This window comes from Corvus cornix, chromosome 14, assembly GCF_000738735.6.
Source record: "Corvus cornix cornix isolate S_Up_H32 chromosome 14, ASM73873v5, whole genome shotgun sequence".
In the NCBI taxonomy this organism is placed as follows: Eukaryota; Metazoa; Chordata; class Aves; order Passeriformes; family Corvidae; genus Corvus; species Corvus cornix.
The window spans coordinates 16,565,229-16,589,810 of NC_046344.1; the positions used below are offsets into that span (position 1 = coordinate 16,565,229).

At 48.6% G+C, this 24,582-nt stretch overlaps 2 protein-coding genes across 5 annotated transcripts; both read left to right on the top strand.

Annotated features, from left to right (window-relative positions):
• Positions 1-701: 701 nt before the first annotated feature.
• Positions 702-13,819, top strand: ROGDI (rogdi atypical leucine zipper). 4 transcript variants are annotated; one of them, XM_039560640.1, is made up of 11 exons: positions 703-781; positions 3,194-3,265; positions 4,559-4,641; positions 5,933-5,987; positions 6,510-6,590; positions 8,903-8,998; positions 10,257-10,355; positions 10,825-10,938; positions 11,681-11,730; positions 12,260-12,386; positions 12,908-13,819. In XM_039560640.1, the coding sequence occupies exons 1-11, from the start codon at positions 740-742 to the stop codon at positions 12,947-12,949; spliced, it is 861 nt and encodes a 286-aa protein (XP_039416574.1). In that variant the 5' UTR covers positions 703-739; the 3' UTR covers positions 12,950-13,819. The 4 variants fall into 4 exon arrangements, with proteins under 4 accessions (XP_039416577.1, XP_039416576.1, XP_039416574.1 ...); XM_039560643.1 differs by lacking the exon at positions 10,825-10,938 and having other exon boundaries at positions 702-781; XM_039560642.1 differs by lacking the exon at positions 8,903-8,998 and having other exon boundaries at positions 702-781.
• A 103-nt stretch (positions 13,820-13,922) lies between these two features.
• LOC120410812 lies at positions 13,923-22,724 on the top strand. Its single transcript, XM_039560639.1, has 2 exons — positions 13,923-19,842; positions 20,857-22,724. The coding sequence occupies exon 1, from the start codon at positions 14,577-14,579 to the stop codon at positions 15,927-15,929; it is 1,353 nt and encodes a 450-aa protein (XP_039416573.1). The 5' UTR covers positions 13,923-14,576; the 3' UTR covers positions 15,930-19,842; positions 20,857-22,724.
• Positions 22,725-24,582: the final 1,858 nt, after the last annotated feature.

Sequence of the window (24,582 nt, forward strand, 5' to 3'; positions counted from 1 at the left end):
CTCAACCGCAGCCATCCTATGATTCTGTGAACACTAACTCAGTAGTGAGTTGGGTATTCTAAGACATGATCCTTAACTGAAATGTTTACAAGCTCTGGCTTGTGGATAATGAGATAGTTGGACAGCAGTAGCTGTTTCTGCCCTGAGGAACGAGGATGAAATGAAGTGTGGATGAGAGTGGGTTTCAGGTGCAGTGAGTTACAGGTGCCCGAGGAAGCACTCCTTTTGAGCATGTCATTAAAAGCAACAGATAGAAAGTCGAGAGCTGTGCTTGCAGCAGGAACTGGTGCTGTTGGAAGATCTCCCTGCCCTGGGCGTGAAGGATCATTCCCATATCCCATCCCCCAGCGGCTGGTTCGGTGAAGGTGCTATGCCCGCACGTGTCGCTCGCAGTACAGCCGCTGTGAAAGGGAACTCGCCGACTTCTGTGCAAAGACCTCACTGCCAGGATACATGTATTTATTTTGAGAAGTAATGAGACTTCCACGTCTTCACTCATTTCTGAGTATTCTTGCACGCAGCTCGGTTCGATCCTCGCCGCTCTGCGCTGGGCTGGGCCCGGCAGCTCAGACCCATCCTGCGGCAGCGCCAGGCTCGGGGCTGTGCGGGCGATGGCCCCGCCCTCTCTGACGTCACCCCGGGCCCCGCCCCGCGCGGCGGCGGAGGAAGCGGCGGTGCCCAATCAGGCGCTGCAGGGCCGTGCGCGCGGGGTGTCGGGGGCGGGGCCGGCGGTGTCGGGATGGCGGCGGCCATGGCCAGCCAGGGGGAGCGGGCGGTGCTGGTGAGTCGGGCGGGCGATCGGCGGGGCCAGGGAGAGCGGCAGCGGCCTCTCCCCGCGCATGACAGCACTGCTGGGCCCCCGCAGGCTCGTTCCGTCTGCTCGGGCGGGGAGCCGTGGAATGGCGGCAAGGCCGTCCCCTACCCCCGAGTCCGGGCCGAGCGCTGTACGGGGTCCGCCTTGGCCCGGCCGTAGAGCGGCTGCCCTGACTGCAGGCGCTGCCTAAGTTCCGGCCGTGCTGTCGGGCCAGGCTTTCGGACCGGCGCCCGGGCCCCGTCGCGGCGTGGTTCGAAGGCCGCGGCCTCCTCCCGCCTCGCTCACCAGCGGCGCCCGGGTCTCTGCCACCGGCGCCGCTCCTCCGGTGGGCCTGGTGGGGTGGGGTGGCGAGGCCGGGGCCGCCCTGCTCCCAGCACACCGTGAATGTGCCCTTTGACCTTGGTGTGCCGCTGACCGGCCCGGCACATGGCGGGTGCCTGAGCTGCCCTAGTGACCTGGTAGCAGCGGGGACGGCGCAGAGCAGGCGTCACTGCGGCCTCCCCGGGACAGGAGCTCCGAGGAGAGGTGAAATCTCCGCTCTGGAAAAGGGGTTCAGAGATCCATCGGTCTGGGTGGAAAGCGACATAGGAAAACAGATTTTTCTAATGTCCTATGGTTTAGAAGAGTATGACCAGCACTCCCCAAAAATACAACTGTGCAGTGCACAGATGTGCACGAACTTGACTTAGTCCAAAATTAATGGGCAGGGGAAGGGAGGTTTCTTGCTGTGACTAGAGGGAGGAAAGACACCAATGGGGATTTTGAGTAGCAACACCTGCATGGTGCTGGTGGGTTTTGGAGGTACTAAAGGTATGTCCTTCACCCATGGGATCACTGTTCCTTTAGGAACCTGGAGGAGGGCAAGCATTACAGAGTGAAAGAGCTGCAGATCCATCTTCTCCCTGGTGATCAGTGACAGGACCTGAGGGAACAGCATGGAGCTCTGTCAGGAGAGGTTTAGGCTGGACATTTAGAAAAGTGTCTTCACCCAGAGGATGGTCAGGCACTGGAATAGGCTCCCCAGGGCAGTGGTCACAGCACCCTGCCTAACAAAGTTCAAGGAGTGTTTTGACAACACTCTCAAGCACATGGTGGAATTCCTGCAGCTGTCCTGTGCAGAGCCCACACTTGGACTTGATGATCCTTGTGGGTCCCTTCCAGTTAGGGATGTTCTATGACCAGTATAGTTCCCAGAAACCCAAAACAGGATTAAAGGGTCGAAGTCAGTGGTCCTGCACCCAAACTGCTTTGAAGGATAACAGGGAATCCTGCCTGGCTTTGTTGTGTGTGCCTGCCTTGGATAAATGTTTTCTGAAACAAACCTGATTTAGTCCTACTGTTTGTTGGGATAACTCTTGCATAAGGTGATGACACATCAGTGGGGAGGTTGCGTTCCTCATGGTGAACAGGAACCGTCTAGCAGAGAAACCACAAGCCTGAAGTTCTGAGTTGACCATACCTTTCCTATTTTTCTATGGGCAATCTGCTCAGAACTCTCCCCATGGAAAATTTCTGTTTTCTTACAGGATGACAAGTGGCAATCTTTTCTTTGTCCCATGCTTACTTCTGTTCCCCACTTCTTTGATGATCTGCATGGGGTCTTGTGGTTTAACAGAAACATTAGCTGTGCTTTGAGGGTCTGCTTTGTACAGGCTTCTCTGTGGCAGCAACCGATGGAGGCTCAAGGCAGTGAGTCATCAGATCCAAACTTGTTTGTTACTGAATTTGCCCCAGTGATTGGGAGTCCCCAGCCTGTGCCCCCCCACCCCCTTTTTTTGGTTTGGTTTTAGACTGCTATTGCTTGGGGAGATGCTGGGGGTGGGGGGTGGGGGATGCTCATTTTAGTTTTTGTCTTTGTTTCTCACCACCTAATTAGCAACAAATTTGTCTGCAAGTTGATTCAGTCTTGCCTTTGCCAGGAGTTGGTAATGGATCTCCCTAGCTTTACCTTGGCCCATGATCTTATTTCCTCCCCTGACCCATCAAGGAAGGGGAAGTGAGGGAGGCTGGGTGGGTGTCTGGCAGCCAGGTGAGTCCATCCCAACAGCTTGAAAAGATGCCCCAGTTTTTGAAGCAGCAGGATTTTTACTTTGCTCTGAAATTCACATTCAATTCTAGGTTTTTTGGTACAGTGATTTGTGTAAATGTTGCTTTCTTAAAGACAAGGCAAGAATGAGGACAGTTCATTGGACTGGAGTGGAGATGGGGAGACTGAGGTGTTTCAACAAATCAGGAAGAAATCTTTTGTTCTCCTCCTTTATTTAAATAGCATGGAAACAGCAGTAGACTTAGAACTTAAACAATTTTCTTATGTGTCTGAGAGATTTGCTTCTGGTGTTTGATTTCTAATGATTCCACTGCTATCTTCCCACGACATAGGAAGAAGAATTTAAATGGCTTTTACAAGAAGAGGTCCATGCTGTTTTGAGACAGCTGCAGGATATTTTGAAGGTGAGATTAATTTTATCTGGTTTTTGTGTTGTGGCTTTGTCTGACCTTCTATGTAAGGAATGGTGATAGGTTTCCCCTGGAGGAAAAAATTCTTGGTAGAGGCTGCACAGAAAGGTCATCCATGCATGTCCAGTTCTGTCCCTAGTGCTTGCTTGCCCTCTGCTCTTAAGGACTCCCAGTAAAGCTGATTTCCCCAAGATTGCTCTGTTCTTGATCCTCTGCTAAGAGCTGCTTTGAAAAGGCACATGGAGACAGCCAGACCTATCTGCCAGGCATTTGCATGAGATATGAATATTTTCTGGAACAGAGAATCTGGATCTGCCTGTAATTCTGACATGTGCTGGTGGAAGCAAGCACCGTGGCCTTTAGCTGACAGCTGCTACTTGTGCAGTAACTACTAGCATGCACTCTCCTTGTTCATAATCATCCTTTCCTCGACATGCCCACTCCTCTGCTGGTACCTGCCCCTTTCAGAGGCCTAATGTGTTGAGCTCAAGTAGATGGGCAACACTTTTCTGACCTTTCTCCAGCCCGAGCATGCGTTGCAGGGTCGACTCTTTCCAAGCAGACAGTGGGGATCTGGCCAAAGGGACTTGGCGTGCACTGAGAATGCACCATGTGTCTGCTGGGTCAGTGTTCAACAGGCCCAGCCCCTTAACACTCTGTGGTTTTGGGAGGTTATAGTGTGATGGAAGAGCAGGGCCAAAAATGTGGAGGTGAGGGGCACGTGCCAGAGGAGGTAAGAGTGCCGTAGTGCTGACTCAGATCCCCAGGACTGGAGTCAGTAGCAGGTGACAATAGACAACACCTGTGTATATAGTACCCACTTTGAAGAATTTATTATAGTTTTAAGGGTGAACTGTGTAAAGGGCAGTCACCAGCTAGGATAACCAGGTGGCGGGGTGGTTTTCACTCCAGACTTCCTTCATGTGTAAGGACCAGCTGTGATAAGGGGCAGCACCATGGTGCCTGACGTTGTGCAGAGCTGAGCTATTGGGTGCTGCTCCTTCTGTGGGCAGCTGGGGGATCCTGCTGGCACTGCCCAGCTCCAGGGTGTGGGATTTCCAAATGCCTTTCACTGTAGGTTGCATGCGCTGAGCCTTCTCCTGGGCTGCACCGGTCCTGCAGTAGGACGAAATCCAAGTGCTCTGCTTGGTGGACTTCAGGAGGCTGGCAGAGGTGACTGCTACATATTCAGCCACTTGCTGGTGTCCACATTATCTTTGTTCCTGGCTCACGGTGTGCTGGGCCCAGGCAGATGCTCCAGCACTCACTGTGTCCTCTCTTGGGCAGGAGGCCTCCCACCGCTTTGCCCTGCCCACCAGTGGCTCAGGAAGAGCTGTCAAGCAGGAGAACTTTGTACTAAGCACGTCAGGGTAAGTGGTGGTGGTCAGCGGGTCACTTCCCTCTGCAGCAAAGGGTGCAGGTCCTGGAGGATCTGTGGTGAAGGGCTTTGCAGAAGCCCTGGTGTAGTGGGTTTTCTTTAATAGGAGATTTTGCCTTGAGGAAAACAAACTAACTCTCATGGGAGGTGAAGGTAACAGTCTGTAGCTGTGTTCCAGGGCTGCCTGAGCCAGCCTTCTGCCATTTTCTGCTGACACCTATAACGTAGGCACTGATTCCTGACCATATGCTCATGTGTTACCTCAGTGCTGTGGGCAGTTTGCCAAGGGGCGTTTTTCTGATTATGACACAGGGAGTTGCAGTTACAAGACCTGAACTCTACCCTTGGCTCAGTTTCTGACCCTGACTGTGGAGAAATCTTAACCTTTGTCCTAATCTTCCTAAAATAACAATAGTAAATCTCCTTCACACAAAGCAAACTGAGGCTTTTGCAGAAGGTGCTATAGACGAGCAGTTCTTCTGAAATTGATATCCATTTTTTGATCTTCAGTGTGTCCCTTGGACTCAGTAGCTGCTGTGGCAGAGGCCACAAGCTTGTCACAAAGCAGTTCACCTTAGTCCTTAGGAATGTCACAGCATTGCAAAGAATCATGCAGTAATTCTGTACTAAGTTTGAAGGTTGTCTTCTTCAGATCTTAGTTAAACTTAATTTAGTTTTCATTTGTTGTTGTTGTTGTAAGGTGGATCTTGCAGTGTTGATCTGAAAAGTAAGTTGATCTGAAAATGTAGGATATAGCCCAACCAGGTGCTTCAGTCTTCTTCTCACACTTCATTGTAGATGTGAGTCATCTTGCAGGACCTTTCAAAGGGTTTGGGGTGTGGGTTTTTTATTTATTTAAGGTTGTGGGGTTTTACTTATTTAGGGTCTTTTTCTTGGAATGGGGTGTTGTTTGTAGCTTTCAACTCTTGTAGGAATCACCTAACACTCCAGTGTCAGTAATTAATTTATTGTCTTGTGCTTGTGCCTGCTAGAGCTGTTTGTAACAGCAACCAAATTGTTGACAGGTGATAAAAGGAATAAGAATGGGATCAGAAATGAAGGTAATGTTTTAGGCAGAGCAGTTAGGGTGAGGTGGCCCATAAAGAATACAACAGGAATTGACCACAGGCCAAGAACTGGGGACTTGAAAGTGTGTGTAGTGTTCAGTCCCTGGGCAGGAGGAACCGTGCTGGCTACACAGGATGAGGAGGGGAGGTGTTAGGTCGGCAGTTGATAGGTGCCTCTTGTGACATATGTTGCCCAGATGTTTCCTCTCATTCCAGCACAGACCAGGTGAAAGGTGTGATGACGCTGCAGGGAGATGCACTGTGTCAAGCTGTGAGTACTTGCCACACTTCTTGCTTTGTACTACAAGGGGTGGGTGTTGTCCTTATCACCCTTTCATCACCTCAGGGAGGGAGGTTACCCTGTTTATGTGTTACCTATGATCAGTGTTCTTCGTCAGTCCTCCCTAATTGGCCTCAATGTTTCAGCAACCATTGAAATTTGTCAAGATCCAGCATCTGACACCCCCTCCTACCACCACCACATGGTGGTGAGTGCTGGAGTCAACTTCCATGGGGATTCCTTGCCTTTACCACCTTCGATGTGTAATAACAAGTTTCCTTGGGGGCCTTCTGGGCTGAGGTCATGTGTCCTGCCTGTATCCCAATTCACTCAGTGCCTTTCAACCTATTCTTTGTATTAATATCATCCTGTGCGAGCACTGAGATTCTGGCTTTGCTGGGGCTGCAGAAGGCAGTTTGCCAAGATGGTCTGGGAGAATGGAATATGACTGCCAGCCCCCATCTTCTGCATATAGGCATTTCTTACTCTCATGTGTTCGTTTCTTTCTTCAAGGATGTTAATCTGAAAATGCCCAGAAACAATCAGCTCCTGCATTTTGCTTTCCGGGAAGACAAGCAGTGGAAATTGCAGCAGGTACCTGTTGGCTTTAGATGCCTGCCCGTCCATAGCCTCAGTGCTCTCTGAGCAGTAACTTTAGTCCTTTGAGAGAGACCTGTTATGTCCATTCCACATGAGCTACAGTGGTAAAAGCTAAGGAGGAAGCAGGTGCAATTAAAATCAGTTAAATTCAGTTGGGGTTCCTGGGTGGGCTCCTTCCAGACACGCCAGTTGATCTGAAGGCTGGCTGCTAGCAATCATGCTCCGTTAAAGGAGTGCCTGAGGTGCCTGTGCTGGACTGTCCCATGTCATCCCAGGCTAGCAGGGCAAAGAGCAGCTTCAGGGGCTTTGAGTAGCTTGTTCTCATTCTCTTGCAGATGCATTTGTTTACACTGAGAACAAATTACTGTGTTCCAGTAGTATGTCTGAGTTCCCTCAGGTAAGGAGTTAAAAGGATGCAGCTATCCAGAACCAGAATCTCTTTCCCATCATTTTGCTGGGAGATAACCTGATTTCAGGACCTGACCTAGCGTCTGAAGACATGGTTTGCCTCAATTCCTTTGTCACAGCTGAGTAGGTTGAAGGGAGATGTATTCAATGTACTTCCCTGTGCCGTAGCTCAGGTTTTTCTAGTTGATGAGTGCATTTGGCATTGAGTGCAGTTCCTAATGCCTGCTTTAGCAGTGAAAGCTCTACCTAGTAACTTTGTAGAAATCTAGAAAATTGTATACTTGGACACTAATGCCAAACTTGACTGAGTTTGTTTATGCCTTGCAACAAAGCAAGGAAGTTTTTGTGACAACACTCAGCAGTGCCTCTGCTTTTGTGGCTGTTTTGTACTGCTGCCTGGTTGACAGACTTCTACCAGCTTTTATGGAAAACACTTCCCTTTATTTACTTGCATTATGTGTTCTAACGTCGTTCAGATATGGAGTGTGAGTGCCTAAAGGAATGAGTGCAGAAGCATTTAAAGTGGTTATATGGTGATCTTTGGCCTGTCTAAATTAAAAATTAGCATCTCAAAGGATCACAATTGTCTTCCCTTAGTGAGTGATGTCAGCTGGAGTTTTGTTTCTCTGTACAAAGTGAAGTCATGGATAAGAAGTTGTAGCATAGGCACGTTTTTGAGGAACACAAGTGCAGGCACATAAATGTTGAGGAAGTTGATTAGAAAACAGAGCAAAATCAAGCAGGAATATGAATGAAGCAAATCATAACAGCAGGGTTGGCACTGCTTGGTTGGGTAACACTGCCAGGAACAGTTTTGCTTGCTCAGAAGCCTCTGGGAGATGTGAAGACTGGAGGTGATGATGTTTGGAGATGCCCAAGTACCTGCAGAGTCTTTCTGCAGTCTGACACTGGGCTTATCATTCTCACTCCTCTCTGTAGCCTCCAGTGCAAGAGCTTTCTAAAAGCAAGGTTGTTCCGTGTTCCCTGAGCTCTGCATTAGAAGGAATCGGAGCCAAATCTATGCCAGGGAGGCTTCTACAAGGATGTAGAGCTGGGAGCTGCGATTGCTGGAGGGCACTGTAGATATATCAAACTACAAATACCCCAAGCTGTGTTGCATGTCTCCCTCCCAGCAGACACTTCTCATACAAGCTTCTCTGTGTAGCTCTTCCATTTGCACCCTCTGATTTACTCCTTGGGCTTGTTTTTCAATTTTTGTGCTGCTGCCTGAAATTGAACAGAAGTCAGTTTCTCCCAGGGCTGTTGTCTTCCTCTGGTTTGTCCTTGCTTCTGTGAAAGCAAGGATACACCTATCAACCTTGCTTTGATAACTGTGTTCCTCCTGCTTGAGAGGAATTCGAGCCAGCTGTGTCCTGAGTCTGGTCCGGTCCCACACAATGGCACAGCTTCTTGATGCTGGAGATAACTCTCAATCCCAACAATTTTACTTTAAAAGGACTCTGGGATACTGCCAGAGACACTGTATTAGAAGTCAGTGCTTGCTGCTCATTGATGTCATTGGTTTTAGCTCTAATAGGATGGAATCATGGTGGTAGAACTGACTGCTGTATGCCATTAGCAGTGAGAATTTCTACCAAGCAGTCATGGTCAGAGCACTCCCAGGATGAGAGTGCCTGATTCAACAATATTTGTACTGACAATCCATGTTGTAGCTGTCAGACTGTTCTGCATCTCCAGTCCGTGAGTGGAGAACCCAGTAATGCTTCTGGGCAGCAGTGGCAGGTTTGTGTTAGAGTATGTCTGACATTTAGACATGGCATTAACATTTGAGAAGACACCATTCTTAAAGTCAGTGAGATAACTGGGGAAACCTTTACTTTCCAGCATGTGTTATTATGGAGTGTTTCTTTCATAGGACTGCATTTGTACCTTTGCAGATCCAGGATGCTAGAAACCATGTGAACCAAGCCATTTACCTGCTTATGAACAGAGATGTGAATTACCAGTTCAAAACAGGGTTGGAAGTGCTCAAGGTGAGGAGAAAGCCCCTGCTGCATGGGTAGAAACATGCATTTTTTCCCCTCCGTTTGTGTTTTAAACACAGTTAATGCACATTACTGCCTTAGGGGAAACAGACTTCACAGCTGTACCTGTATATACCCATGTCAAGAAGTATCCATGTGACCTCATATTTTATATGAATCTGTACTAGTTTAGCATTAGTAACAGGGCTGTACACCCTGGTGAACAATAATCTGAGCAGTTGGTGCCCTGTTACTCACCAGTGATAATCTGGGAGGATCTTCCTTGATCTTCTGTGGATAATGCTGTTACATAATTTACGCTCTTTGTTGATCGGTGCTGCTGGCGAGAGAGCAGCAGTGAGGCAGCCATCAGCAAACAAAAGATGACAGTACTTGTGATTATCTGAAAGTGACTTCTCTCTTGCCAGTAGTATTTGCTGGGGTCTAATACAGAGTACCTGCTGCTGCATGGCAGTGAAGCCCAACCTTTTGCTTGGAAATGCTCTCTGAAGGCACCAGAATTTCGGCTTGTTCATTAGAATCCATCACAACATCAAACATGAGAAAACTATACTTTTTTAGTTTCCATATGGGCAAGGGCTGCTCATAGGAAGAAGCTAGGTAATAAAACTATTTCCTTTTACTTTCAGGTGGAAGTAGGGGGAGATATTAGTCATAATACAAAGTGCCTTCATCTTAGCAGTCATGAGCTCTATAGCAGACATATGTTGCTTCCCCCTTTTTTTCTGGAAGAGGAAGTCTGCCTGAATAGAGCCTTTGAACTGTGGTTTCCGGCAGGATAGACCTCACAATGAGCTGGTTCTTTTTTCTACTGCCTTGCTCATAGCTGGTTATGAACAGGGGGAGCCCATTCAGCAGTTGTACCTGTGATGTGGGAGTGGGAAGACCAAGAATGCAGCTTGTCATTTTTTCCTTAATGCCTGTTCTTCTGAAGAGCTGATGCTTCTGTGGCATCAGTAATTGATCTTATGTTGCCTTGGTATTCTTGTCATGAATAACTGTTCTCTCATCAGTCACAGGTATTGAACACTCCTGACCTGTCTCATAAGTCTCTGATAGTGGTACCAGTTAAACTGCATTTATGTGGGAGCCACCCCTTCCCAATAAGTTCCTGAATTCTTGGAAGGGTGAAGGGTGGTGGCGGTTGTTGTTTTAGCGCTTGCAGAAGGCTGTAGGATTCTGCAGCACAGTGTCCAGAGCTGTCCAGGAATCACACTCAGCAGTGGTTCTGTACATTATCTTGTAGCTTATGGATGCTGTGATGTTGCAGCTCTCCAGAGCCCGAAATCGGCTGACCACTCCTGCCACTCTGACACTACCAGAAATTGCCTCCAGTGGTCTCACAGTAAGTATGTGGTGGTCTAGATCTCTATACAGGTCCAGCAGCCTGAACAGTTTGGGTACTGGGCTGCATCCTGGTGAAAGTGGGTTTCTGAAGTATCTCCTGTGGCAGAACTGAAGCAAGGGCAAATCCTGAGTGGTTTTGGCTGCTTTGTGTCTTCCTGTGGGAATGCAGGTGACTTGAGCATGAGGGCTCTGGTAATTAAGTTCTGTTCTCTGCCCAAGAGTCTTGTCCAGGGATGATTTGCCCCTGTGAACACTGCTCCATCCTCTGTTGTCACTGTCATGCACATACCATTTGATCAAGGGCAGCAGGAGCAACAACCATTGCCTGCAGCTTCTGAGTCTTTGTTTCTCTCCTAATGTTTTTTTTGCCATGGGGTAATTGTAGTGTGGCTTGGGAAAAGGGAATGATTTCCCAGCATTAGAAATTATGATCTTTCCACTGACAAAGAAACTAATTTTCTTGCCAGAAAATGTTCACCCCTACGCTGCCTCCAGACATCCTTGTGAATTTCTATATTAACCTGAACAAGCTGTGCCTCACTGTCTACCAGCTCCATGTGCTGCAGCCCAGCACAACCAAGGTGATGCCTGCTATCTCCTGAGCCTTGTTTAGTTTCCTCTCTTTGCATCCCACTGTGAGGAGGAGATTGCACTGCTACCTGGTGCAATGTTAGTTCATAAGATAATGCAGGAATGAGTTCAGCTGGTGCTAAGTGTCTGTGTTTAGGTCTGCTGCACACAAAGCACTGGCTCTAAATCTGGTTTGGGGCATGGCTGCTTAGCCCAGAAGAACATACCAGTGCTCTGGAGTAAGCCATTTTTTACCAAATATTTTAAATATAGTTTGATAATTCTTTGTAATTTTGAAAGGGCGTAATTATATTAATTCAGTTTACATCAAAGTAGCATCTTGGGTTTCCTGAATGGAGTTTTGATGGATACTTTTCTGCTTCACCTGTTGCATGGGTCAACTTGATGTCCTGTAAAAAGAGCATTCAACTCTTAAGCTTTATGACGTGCAGTCCTTCCATAAGGAAGATTTTCCTAAAAATCTGTATTTTGTTTTTCTTCTGGATCTTCTCATCTTATTTCTGTAGTGATAAAATTTGTAGCTACATTTAACTTAGCCAGTGTGTAAAATTTCTTTCATTGAAGGAGCAGGAAGGGTTCTAACAAGAGGGATTCCATATTGATGGAGTGTCCAGGCAAATAGAGTGTGGGTGTTTCTTGATGTCAGGCTACTGAAAGTGTAAACCTCAAATGTCTTTCTTCTAAGTAGTTTGTTTACTGCCTCAAAATCCTAATGATCTTTTCCTTCTCTAGAACTTCAAGCCTGCTGGAGGGTCTGTTTTGCACAACCCTGGGGCCATGTTGTAAGTACAGTCACTACAAGGGTAGTGTAGCTGGGTAACAGGTGTTGGTATGTCTTGAGGGTGAAATCCAGACAGCTGTGTGCAGTTTCCATTGTAGCATCTCTGAAGTGGAGAAGCTGGACTGAGTCATTTGCTGTGCCTGTGAATGCTCTCCTGTGTCTCTTTAATTACTCGGTCCTAAAGGCTGAAAGATGTGAATTTCCAGGATTCAGCCCATCTATACAGTGTTTATCTAGAGTTTATCTAGAGATGAGAGTTTACAACCAAAATGAGTGTTTGGTTATTGGCATTGCCATCTGCATTCCCTGCCTCTGTGCCTGTCTGGAATGAGGTGAAGTTCCTACCTTCACCCTTTAGCTTAACTCTAAATTTGGTCAGAGGTGGTCTGAGTGTTTGCATTCTGTAACTTTGCCAGGTGCTGATTTAAATGTGATAGAAATCATCATAATCTCTCCCATGGGAAGGTAGGACAGTTGAGTTGTTTTCTATGCTGTTGTGTGTGAAGCTGTGCTCTTTTCCCCCCCTCCAGTGAGTTTGGCAGCCAGCGATATGAAGTCAGCCATGTCCATAAAGTGGAATGTGTTGTCCCGTGGTTAAATGATGCCCTTGTCTTCTTCACAGTTTCACTGCAGCTTTGCCAGCAACTGAAGGACAAGGTAATGGCCTTGGAAAAGGGGCTTTGTTTTCAACTCTGGATTTTGAGAGGACCTCGGATCTGATGTGATGTTATTCTGTTCAACTTGATGAAAACAAGAGATGAGTCAATGTTCTGGAGCCAGGGAGCTGGCTGGCACTGCCTAGCAGACAGCCATAGGATAAGTATAGTGGTGTGGCAGATGTCTGCTGAGCTGGTGACTAGATGGAAAGGACCAAGTAGACACTTCTGTGTTCTCAGTCATGAGGTGGATGAGAGGAAACACCAAGTACTAGAGAGGAGTAACCTAGATTCCAGTAGATCAGTGCTCAGTTCCAGCTCTGCAACTGGCCTGGCTGCCACCTTGAGCAAGTGACTTTGTGCTCCTTGAGTGACACCAGCAGCAGCAAACCTGCCCTTCAGTAGTGCTGTGCTGAAGTGTATAATGCTGTGAAGCTCAGTCCTCCCTCACACATTTTGTGCTCTTTTTTTTTGTGGTCCAAGGGGTATAGGAACTTAACTGCTTTTCTTCTTGCTTTCCAGATCTCCGTTTTCTCCAGTTACTGGAACTACAGGCCATATTAATTCTCTGTGGAATGGTCTAAGCCTTTACAGTACTTCCAGTGTTTCTCTCTTTGTTCTCTCATGCCATCTGAGTCCAGGTCAGCCTGAGGAATGCTGGGGTTCACTGCCAGATGCCCTCCACAGGGCAGGGTCAATATACCCAGAGACACAGCTTTAGTAGCCTTGTCTGGAATTGCTGCATAAGCAGGGCACCAAGTAGTGCTGGGTGGTTGGCAGGAGCTTCCACTGGTCCCTCTTGTGCATTGTGTGGCTCATGCTTCCCAAGGGCCTGGTGAGTTACACAGGTCTGTTAAAAAGGATGGGTGCTCTGGACCACCCTCACTAACTAGATCTGTGCATTGTGCTGTAACTAACTCCTGGACTGTGAAGTAGCTGGAAGGGGGAAAAACTTAACACACCTCTTAATAGGTAGGGCATGTTGCTCCATGTAGTGAAATATGTTTCTGTTATCTGGTCCAGCTGTGCTTATGACTAACCCTGAGTGACTCCCTCCCCTGGCTGTTCTGTCCATCCCCATGTTACTGATTCCCCTTTGGGGATTCTCTTACTTTCTGCTGTTTGAATTCTTTTTCCCCCCATCCAGCATCAATGTGATAATTATTTTTTTCCTAAGCCCTAGTTGGGCCGATTGGTCTTTTCCAGGTTTAGTATCTTGTTTTCACTGCCAGCCTTTGGAGTTGCCTTGGTGTACCTTGTGCAGTCTTTCATCTTGTCATTAAACACAAAGTGAGTACCCCGTTGCTACTATGATTTGCTGCCTATGGATGCTACAACGTGTAACTCATCCCTTTAGCCACTGATAACTGAAATAAAGACCCTCAGACCTGCAATGCTCATGTGGGCTGTGAAAGAATGAGTATCTAAGATCCTGTGCTCTCTCACAAGTGAGTGGCTGTTCTTGGTTATGCATGCTTTTTTTTATGTCTTTTGCTTTACTGGGGGAGGACAGTAGTGGTTTCTGGGGGCACAGCTGAGCAGCTCTTCAAAGGCTGGGCCTGTTTGCATAGCCTCAGCCCAATGCTCATCTGATACTTGAGCACTACCTGAAGTAGTTTTCCAAACGTGCCTTGACAGTCATGTTTTGGAAGAGGCTGTAGGCACTCAGACTGGGTTGGGTTAGCTCATGGAGTCATTCAGAACATCTCTGGCAGAGTGGGAAGTCTCCAGGTCCCCATTTAGTGTCTTCTCAGGAAGCTGCCACCTACCCACGTGGCTCTGTTGCCCTTGGAAGTCTTTTGCAACTTTCTCAGCAACAACAGCAACTTTACCTTTTTGTGAACAGGTGTGTTTAAATGCTCCCGAGTTTCACTTCGTTCTGAATAGCCTCAAGGAACAGTGAAAGGGACAGCTGCTCTTACAGGAAGGATGATGGAGAGCATGGGCAGCCGGGTTCCTCTCCCACATCTGCTACTTTGAGCTAGCAGGGGCAGAGGCAATGTGATGGAAGAAGTAGAAATTCCCAGGGATGAGATCCCAATCAGTGGCAAAGTTGGGGCTCAGGAGACCTGGTTTTGCTAGTAAGGGTTTGCTAAGGGATTGGCCGGGAGAACCGTTCCAAATGCATAGCTGTTGGGGTTGACAAAAAGCCCCACACAGAGCCCTAGTAGTGGCAGGCAGCATATCATGCATGCCAGGCATGCTGTGGGCCAGTACAGCCAAGCTCCTCTGGCAAGGAAAGGTCAAGAAAGGCAGTGTAAGGCAACAGACAGCAGTGCTGGGTGGGGACAACAGAGACCCTACTGATCTGACCAGAAAGGAGCAGGGAGAGAAGAGGGGGACAAGGAGCAGGCAGTCTGCACTCCCTGATGTTACTGGCGCTGGTTCTGGGTGTGCCGTGGCTGAGGGTGCCTCCGCTTTGTGCAGTAAAGCTGCCTCACTTGCTCTGCAGGGACACAGGGGAGGGCCCCCGAGCTGCTCCGGGACCTGGTTCCTGCCAGGCAGAGCTGCGCTTTGCCCAGCCTGGGCAGCCCGACCACTGCTTCGTCTCGCGGCGGGCAAAGATGTTGGTGCCCCGGGGGGCTGCCCAAGCCCCCGGAGCCGCTCGCCGCCCGTTTCGTCCATCCCGCCTCGCCAGAGGCAGCTGGTCACCCTGGCGCGGGGTGCCCAGCGCCCCGCTCCGCTGCCGGCCGGACCCCGCGCTCCCGCCACGCCGGCGGGACCTCACCCGGCCCCGCCTCGTGCCGCCGCTCGCCCTGCTGAGGGCGGCTGCCAGTGCCGGTGCCCTTCTAGCAGAGCCACTGCCTGGTGCCGGTGCCGCCCGGGCACAGCTGGGGCTCTGCTCGATGCCACTGCCTGTGTCGCTCGCTTGCGTTGCCAGTACCGCTCGGGCAGAGCTGCTGATGGGTGCCACTTCTGTCCCCGCTGCCAAGAGCCGCTGCTGGTGCCGCTCGGGCCGAGCCTGGTGCCGGCGCTGGCTCCGCCCCGGCCCCGCGTCCCTGCTCCTGCACTCATTTTCACACACACGCACAGGAACACCTGTACCCCGCAACATGGGCCTCCACACGCAGACCGTGCTCAGCACACACCGCTGCCTCCGAGCTCACACGGTGCTCCAGAGGTAGTGCGTTCTGGTGGATGCTCTGACTCTGAGAACAGCCTGACACACATACAGCTCCCAACACACCTGCACATCCACACGTGTATCCCTCAGCACCAGCCACCACTTTCCTGTCCCTGGTGCCCGGGAAAGCTCCAAGGGTTCCTGGGGACCTCTGCTGGAACACTGGGCAGAGTCTGGATGGCTCTAAGGGAATGCCCGGGGAGGAAACAACTCCTCGAGGACACACACAAACACGTATTTCAGACCCTCAGCAGCCACCGGGTCATGGCAGGGCTGCTTCCAGCCCCTCTTCTGAGGGGCATTTTCACGGCTATTCGCCTTCCCTCCCTGCCTCTGTGGCTGCTGTGGTGTGTTGTGGGCCGCTGCAGCATCCAGAGTGATAGTGCCACTGGGGAGGGGTGCACGGTCTGTTCAAAATGAGGTATGGCAGGAGCCCCCTTTCCTGGCTCTGGGCAGGTAGGATGGAGGGCTGTACTCACTCAGAAGTGAGTAGGAGACGGAGCAGGAGGCCTAGTGCCTGTACTGCTAGAGGTGATGGAAAGTGCAGCTAACCAGCTCTTACAGGAAGAGCCCACACCAGCCCTGCCCCAGTTCACAGGATCTTGCCAGCAAAAGGGTTCCATGCAGCACCTGGCCAAGACCAGGGCTCTGCACTGTGCAGGACAGAGGCAAAGGGACATTGCGTGGTCCCATACGGAGCCCCCCAACCAACAGAGTTATCACTGGTAGTCTACGACCCAACATGTGTCCCCACTCTCTGTTGGACCACAGAAGAGGGATATGCTGGCAAGAAGATGCAGTGTCACTTTCTGGCTGCAGTGACTGTACCCGTGCAGGGTCAGCATCTGGGCTCTCATGATGGGTGGGATGGGCTGGACACCTCATTCCAGCTGGGCTGCTGTGCCCAGACTGCAAGGGAGCCACTGGCCAGCTGTGGGCTTTGCAGATGGGAACTCCCTGGGGGTGGGTTTTCCTGGTGCTGTTGCCCAGGACACTGCCTGCTTGCTGCCTGCCTGCAGCTGGCTAGCACCCTGGTGTTGGGCACCACCGTGTCCATGGCTCACATTATGACCCTATGTCTGCCTGTGGGTGTTACCAGTGCAGAGCTACCACTTATTAGAAGGTGTTACCAGTGCCTGCCTGGCACACTGCCTGGAACAGACCCTGGCCTTGGTCAGTGAGAGGCTGCTGCCCTGCTGACATGGATTCCTGACAAACCCTGACATCTTTGTAGGACTTGTTTTCCCCAAGCTGGTAGGGTTAAAGCTCTGCATAAAATGTCTTCTGCTCCCAGCTCTGTGCTGTTGAGCATGCTTGCTCAGGGCTCTGGGGCAGGGACTGGCCACATATGCTGGCCCCTCAAGGTCCATCCTTATCTTCTGGGCACTGCTGCTGTGCCTGCCTTGAGCCCTGCCTAGTCCCTTTCTTCTCCTACCTTTTGCTCTCTCACTGCCTGGGTTCTTGGCCCCTGCAGGGAAGCACCTTCCTCTGGTACCTGTGCAGATTGGCAGGGAGGACAGAGTGCCATTTTTCTGGCCTAGTGGGTAAGAGGGTGGGGGACCCCCAGGACATGTCCATGGATTTCCTGGAAGTGTGTGCTCCAGCTCTGTATGCCCCAGAATTCGGTCCAGTTCCCTGCTCCTCTTCTTCTACATCTCTCTATCCTGCTACTCATCCTTATGGGTCTTTCTCCATCTCATGATCTGCCTCTATTTTCTGCTCCTTATCCGTCTTTTTCTCTCCCTGGTTCTGGTTGTCTCCCCATCTGTATCTTCAGCAGACTAGATCATCAACATATAAAAGAGGCTCTGTATGTGTATCCAAAAGTGTAGTATGTCCATGTACCGTGTGTGGGTCACAATATGTATCTATAAAGCCTTGTATTTCCAGAGCTGTAAGACACCAAAGTATTCTCATAGGTTCTCAGATCTGACCCTAAAGGAGAGAAAGAGGGAGGGAGAAGCATCTGAACTGTAAAATTCTCTGGTGGCATTAAAAGCAGGAACTGCAGTAAGTCCCAGGTCCTTGGGGCCATGTCCTCATCTTCTGCCTCCCAGTCTCTCCTTGCCCTACTCTGTATTCCCTAGCTCTCTAGATCTCTGCCCTCTGTCCCTGCCTCTTCTATTCACAGAATGTTAAGGGTTTGGAATAGACCTTAAAGATCATCTGTTCCCGATCCCCCTGCCATATGGTCCCACTAGACCAGGTTGCTCAAGGCCTTACCCAACTTTGTCTTTAATGTTGCCAGGCATGAGGAAGCTGCAGCTTCTCTGGGCTACCTGTCCCAGTGTCTCACCACTCTCACAGTAAAGAACTTCTTCTTAATGTCTAGTCTAAATTTTGCCTTTCAATTTGTACCTGAGGTAAGCTCATTTGGTGAGAGCATGGTGCTAATAATGTTGTGAGTTTGGTCCCTATATCGGCCATTCACTTAAGAGCTGGACTTGATGATCTTTCTTCCAACTCAGAAGATTTTATGATTCTGTGATTCCTTTTTGTCCCATCACTCTAGTGCCTGATGAAGTAAGTGTCCTTCTCCTGCTTCCCTGTAGGCCCCCATCAGATACTGGAAGATACTGTTGTGCTGTTCGTTGTCCCTCCATCTCTCTCTGCCTGGCTCCCTGTCATCAGGATTCCCAACCATCTTTTTCCCTTTCTGTAATTTTGTCAACTTCCTTGTACGACAGTTGTTCTCTCTGTTTTGCATCCCAGTCCCATTCCCTCTCTTTCTCTACCCCCCAGTCCTGGTCCCTGTTGCTCTCTCTGTCCTTCTCTCCATCACTAGTTATGTTTGCTCCATCACTCTGACTTGCTCCCTATCACTGCTTTTTTATTTCTTCATCCCTTTGATTCATTTCCTACCCTTCCTTTTTTCTCTCTATCTCTCCGTTCCATTCCTCATTCCTCTATTTACACCTCTATCCTTCTGTGCTGTTCCCTGTCCTTTATTTCTCTAATTTTCTATTGTTCTCCCCGTTTCTTTATTTCTCTCTCTATCCCACTGTCTTCTTTGTCACTGTCTTTCTCTCTGGGATAATTTTTTGGCATTCTGTCCCTCAACTTTTTTATTTCTCTACCCTTCTTTTTCCTTCTCTCTCTCCTGTCCCATTGCCTGCCACTGCTTTTTCTTTCCAGCTCTCTGTCCTGGTATTGTCTCTCTGTCCACCTTCCTGTCCCTATTTTTTGTCTGTCTCTCTGTTCATCAACTTGTCATTTCTTGCTACATACCTTCCTGCCCATCACAGTTCTTTCTTTCTCCATCTCTGTCTTGCTCTGTCCCTTATTTTTCTGTCCTTCTGCCCTTCTTTCTTCATCTCTGTCCTGCTCCATTGCCCTCTTTTCATTTCAAGTTTGTTCTCTGTCCTGCTCCCTGTCCCTTTTCCATCACCGTTCTTCCTGTCCCTTTTCTCTCTGCCTCTCCCCTCTGCTCCCTGTCTCATTCTTTCTCTATGTCCACAATTCTTGTCTCTCTCTCCTCTGTCCTGCTCCCCATTCCTATTTCGTAATGCTCCATCTATCCTCTGGCCAATACTAATTTTTTCTCTAACCTGCTTCCTGGCCCTCTCTCTTATCCAGCGTGCTGCTGGGTATCCCTCTGTCCTGCTCCCTGTCCCTGTTGCTTCTTTCAGTGTCTTGCTCCTTGTCCCTTTGTTTCTCTCTTTCACTCTGTCCTGTTCCCTGTCCCTTTATTTTCCATCTCTGTCCTACAGCCTATTGCTATTTTTATTTCTCCATCCCTTTGATTTGCATCTGTATTTGGTTTGTGTGTTTGGCTTTGGTGGGGGGGAGAGGGGCTACAGGAGTGCTTCCCTGCAAAGCTACTAGAAACCAGTGATACCATCTGATAGAACCAATGGGAAGCCATGACATACCCAAGGCTGAGTCCAACAGCAATGGTGACAGTGCCTCTGGGATAACAAATTTAAGGGGGAAAAAAGTTACTGCACAGAAGCAATTGCAGGCAGAAAAGAGAGGGGTGAGAACATGTGAGAGGAACAGCTCTGCAGACACCAAGGTCGGTGGAGAAGGAGGGGCAGGAGGTTCTCCAGGTGCTGGAGCTGAGATTCCCCTGCAGCCTGTGGTGAAGATCACGGTGAGGCAGCTGAGTCCCTGCAGCCCACAGAAGTCCATGGCGGGTGAAGAGCTCCACCTCCAGCCCATGAAGGAGCCTGTGCCAGGGCAAGGTGAAGCCCAAGGTGGAATCTGTAACCCCTGTGGGAAGCTTGTGCTGGAGTAGCAAGGACCTGTGGCCCTCCCAGTGGAACCCACACTGGATGCTCTTGGATTCCACCTTCAAAATTGAATACATCTGGGAATTAGTCCAACAGAAAAGGTACCAGCACAGAAAGTTGCTGCTGACCTTTACCTTTCCAAGGTATCTTATCATCCGAACCATGTGGGCTAGGAGGTTTCTTGCACAAATAATCGTACTGCCATAATTTTCAAGAATGCACCTCTGAAATTTAAAATATGTCTGGGGATTAATCCCACATAAAAGGTGCCGGCATAGAAAGCTGTTTCTGACTATTACCTCCTCTGGGCAGCCTATCATTGTACTGCAAATACTGGGACTAGCTGTTTGCCTTGCCAAAATAAAGGTATTGCCATAATTTTTTGGAGCCCAGCTCTGAAATTTGGATACCAGTTCTAAAATATGTCAGGGTGAATTACTCCCACAAAAGAAAATAAAAGAAGTGCCAGGAAAGTACTCTGACTGGCCTTTGCTTCCCCTGGGCAACCTACCATACCGCTGACAGCTGGCCTAAGTACTTTCCTTCCCAAGAAAAGGCTCTGTTTTTTGCTTTCCAGAGACCACCTCCAAATTTTGAAATCCATGACAAAAATTCTATACTTGTGTGGATTGCTGTCCTACAAGAGGTGCAAAGAGACACAAAAGTGTTCCTCACCCTTACCTCCTCTGGGTATCCAATTATCTGCGTACCAAACCTGGGGCTAGGTGTTTTCTGTTCTTAGGAAAGCCATGGTCACCCACTTTGAGAAGTCCCCCTCAAAAAATTACTATGCCTCCTCCAAAGTATAAGGCATCCAGAGATGGCTCCTGTCTAGGTTTGGAGACAATTTAAAAGAGGACCCTCTGGAATGAGTTGTCTCCTCTAAAAGAGTCACAACAATCCCTTTCCACCAATAGGAAATGAATACTAATAGATCGAAGTGAAAAAACCCCAACAGTTTACTAACAAGCAAGGGAAAAAAAAAAAAAGGTAAATAACTGTTAATAATAAGTGTCAGACCTTACCCCCACACACACCGGAACAAAGACGCAAAATGCCGGAGGATACCCCTTCTCGACACATGATACCAGATGGCGCCTGCTTTCCCTCTGCAGAATAAACAGGACAAGTTCCAGCAGCAGATGAAGGCCCGGTGGCTCGTCCATCATCAATCTCCTCTGCACGGCAGAGCTCAGCGAGACAGACAGGCGGAGCAGCTGGGTTGGAGTCGCTCGGTGTGTCTTCTCCCCGGCAGGACACACGGGAGCCACTCTGGACCCTTACCCGGCACGGCTGGGAAAGGAGAAGTTTTTTTGCCTGGGCCAACAAACCAAGTCAGCCAAGGAAAAACCATGCGGCACAGCGCTGCGGAAAACCTGAGCGGCGAGACTTCAAAACGCCCCCGCAGAAGCAGAAACTCTTCCCCCTCTGGCCGCACACACCTCCCGTACCGGGCTGCCGGCTCTTAAAGATACAGCAACCATTTTTTTGGGAACAAAGCAGAGGATCATGGAATATACTATCACAATAATTCACTCCAAGACACTCCCACACAAAAGATGCCATGACAGAAAAGCTGTGCCTGGACCTAACGGTCCCGGGCATTCTATGATCTGCACAACAAACACTGGCTGTGGCTGGCATTTCAACTCTGAAATTTGGATACCTTTGGGGGTTAGGTTTCTTCAGGGCATTTTCTTCCCATGTGTTGTCATGGAGATGGCAAATGGACATCCATTAAGAGACAAAAGATGTAGGCAATTGTCATGATCCATCCTCTTAGAAATGCCTGTGCCCAAATTAAGGTGCAAAGAGACCATATGCCAAAGTCAACAGTATGGGTTTTATTTAATAGTAAATATGAGAGAGAGAAAAAGAAAGAGAAAGAAGTAGGGGGGAACAGAATAGAGAAAACATCACCATCCATGGATCACAATGATATTCCGTTGATACTTTCCAACTGGTCTTCTTGGTGCTGATGGTCCCCCCGAAAAGCAGAGAACCTGATGGGTTAATATATGCTCAGGCCAGGTGGCAATGTCCAGGTACGTCCGTCCCTGGCGCGGGGCAGTCCCTTGCAGCAGACTTTGGGCTCTGCAACAGTGAAAAATATGTGATCATAAATTCATCTGGAAAGAAAAAACATAGCACCAGTGTGTGTCTGTTGCGCAGTTTACAGACTGAAAGGGGAAGGTGATGCCCCAGTCTTTCACTCTTTCAGAATTAGGATCCCAAAGAAACACCCACCTAATTGCTCGAACAGTAAAGATGCGAGGACAAAGAGCTCTGATTGGCTTTTACCCACCCACTGCTGCTGTTCAACAGCTCCACATGATGGCAGTGTGTACTTGCAAAAGAAGTAAATGTTCCATGGTTATCTCTAAACCATCACAATGTGCACATCCAAAGTTGAAAATGTCTAGGCACTACTAGCAAATAAAATGTGCCAGTAAAGAAAACTTTCACTTACCTCCCACTTCCTTTTGCAAACTTGTATTTGAACCACAATCAAGAGGCAGTCAGTTTCCCACCTGCAGCTTGTAAACTGCACAAATCCCATGGTACTCTGCATTTTCCTGATCAGCTGTATGTACTCTCACATGTTTTCTCTCTCAAAGAGCTAAGTGCAGAGGCCTGCGGTGGCTATCCTGCCCTTAACCAGAGCCCTGTGTAGAGAGCAACTTGTTACTTGTTTATCTTAACTTTGATAAATGCCTTTTGTTCTCTTGGGAAGATGCATACTGGGGAAATGACCACAGCTATAAGCACCAAGTGTGAATGTTTTTCCTTTATCTCCCAGAATTCTGGGAGATAGCATGTTTTTGTGAGCGGATGATAAAAGGCAGAAAAGTCTGCCCTGCCAGGTGTTTGGGGGTGTAGCTGTTTTGTCTTTCACTCTGCCCATTTCCAAAACTTTCTTAAAACTTCTCCATGGTAGAAACATATAAATACTGGAGTGTAATAAAGATAGACCCTGCTCGAAGAAGCAATGGTCTCTGTTTTTCTTCAAGCTGCTGCAAAACTAAGGAGCAAAATTTTAAATGCTGGGCAAAAATCTCGGTCACAAAAGATGCCAAGATGAGAAAGTTCTTGCTGGCGCCACATCTAACTCACACCCCTTAAACTCCATCACACACCCTGGAACTATGCACTTTCCTTCTCAGCTATATGTACCATCATACACTCAATTTCACAGAGTCCAAAGTGTCCTTCTACATCTCACACAGAAAAACATGCCAGGACAGAAGCCGTTGCAGGATCACTCACAGCCTTTCAGCTACACACAGCATACTGGGGCTATGCACAATTCTCAGCTTGTCCTGGTTCTGGCTAGGACAGGTTAGTTTTTGCAGTAGTTGGGTGGGGGCTAGAACAAACAGCCAGTTGTTGCCTTCACCTGTCCCTTGCAGCCTATAATCTACATCAAACATACAGTACTGTGCACTCTCCTTCTCAGGATTTTCTCAATCCCATAGACTACAAAGCTAAAATGATACGTTTCCTACTACAGCTTGAAAAGAAAAATGTGCCAAGACAGAAGCAATTGCTTGACTAATCCTCCTTGCAGTGTATCAATGCACCACACATATTAGGATTATGCATTTTTCTTCCCAGCTATAAGTACTATGACATTATTTATGGTCACTGAAGTCAGCTTGTTGATTTCAAGTCTTCAAGCCACTGCTCCCAAAAATAAGGTTTTAGAACAAAAACACAGTGCTGGCTATCACCTTCTTCTTGCAGTCTGTAAACTGTACTTCATTCTCGCAGAGCCATGATCCCAAATGGAACTCCTTCCACAGTAAAGCTGCCAGGACAAAAAGCTCTTCTTGGCTTTTACCTTCCCACTGTCATGGTTAAACAACTCCACAAGATGACAGTGTACTTGCAAAATCATTTGAATGTGCAGTGTATATCTCTAAACCACCCAATGTGGAGATCATAAGTTGAAAACATCTAGTCACTACTGGCAAACAAAATGTGCCAGAACAGAAAGTTTTCCTGACCTTCTCCTTCCATTTGCAAAATCATATTAACACCACAATGAAGTGGCAGTCACCTTCCCTTTGCAGCCTGTACATGGCACACACTTAGCACTTTCCTTCATATTCAGGAGACCAGTTCCGCCATTAGGAGCCGAGCTCCAATAATGTATATATGGCTGGGGATTGCTCCCTGCCACAAAACAGGGACAGAAAGGTCTTGCTTGCCTTTCTTGACCTCCCCTGCACAGCCTCTCATCTGAACCTGCAACACTGGAGCTAGGTGCTTTTCTTTCTATGGAAAAGGACTGTCATTCTCTTCCAGGAGTCCATCATGTAAATATGGATACCACCTCCAATATTCAATACATTCAAAAATTGCTCCCATATGGAGGGTGCCAGGTCAGAAAGGTCATGCTGGCTTTTACCTCCACTGGGCAGCCTGCCATCTGCACCCGAAACACTGGGGCTAGGTGCTTTTGTTCCCACGGAGAAGCACTTTAAAACTCTATAGGAGCCCATCACTGAAATTTGGATACAATGTCCACGATCGAGTATGTCCAAGCATTGCTCCCACAGTAAAGGTGCCAGGAAAAAAAGGCTTCCATAGTCTTTACCTCGGCGAGGCAGCCTATCATCTACACCTAAAATACTGGTGCTTTCTCCCCCATTTAAAAGCACTGTTGATGCCTTAAGAGGCCTCCTAGAAACAGAGACTAGACAGGAGTAAGGGAGTAACAGAAGTATTTATTTGAAAGGCCGTCAAAGGTACCCCCTGGGCAGCCTGAAGCTATTCTTAAAATGGACCCCAAGATGGAGCCTAGGTCATGAGTTCTTCACTCTTTTCTAGGTTTGGTT

What these genes read in the sequence shown, in the direction of transcription:
- ROGDI (XM_039560640.1), top strand. Translation starts at nt 740, where the DNA reads ATGGCGGCGGCCATGGCCAGCCAGGGGGAGCGGGCGGTGCTG. An exon ending in GAGATGCACTGTGTCAAGCT is followed by an intron (nt 5,988 to 6,509) that starts GTGAGTACTTGC and finishes TCTTTCTTCAAG; the next exon opens with GATGTTAATCTGAAAATGCC. An exon ending in GCCAGCAACTGAAGGACAAG is followed by an intron (nt 12,387 to 12,907) that starts GTAATGGCCTTG and finishes CTTGCTTTCCAG; the next exon opens with ATCTCCGTTTTCTCCAGTTA.
- LOC120410812 (XM_039560639.1), top strand. Translation starts at nt 14,577, where the DNA reads ATGCCAGGCATGCTGTGGGCCAGTACAGCCAAGCTCCTCTGGCAAGGA.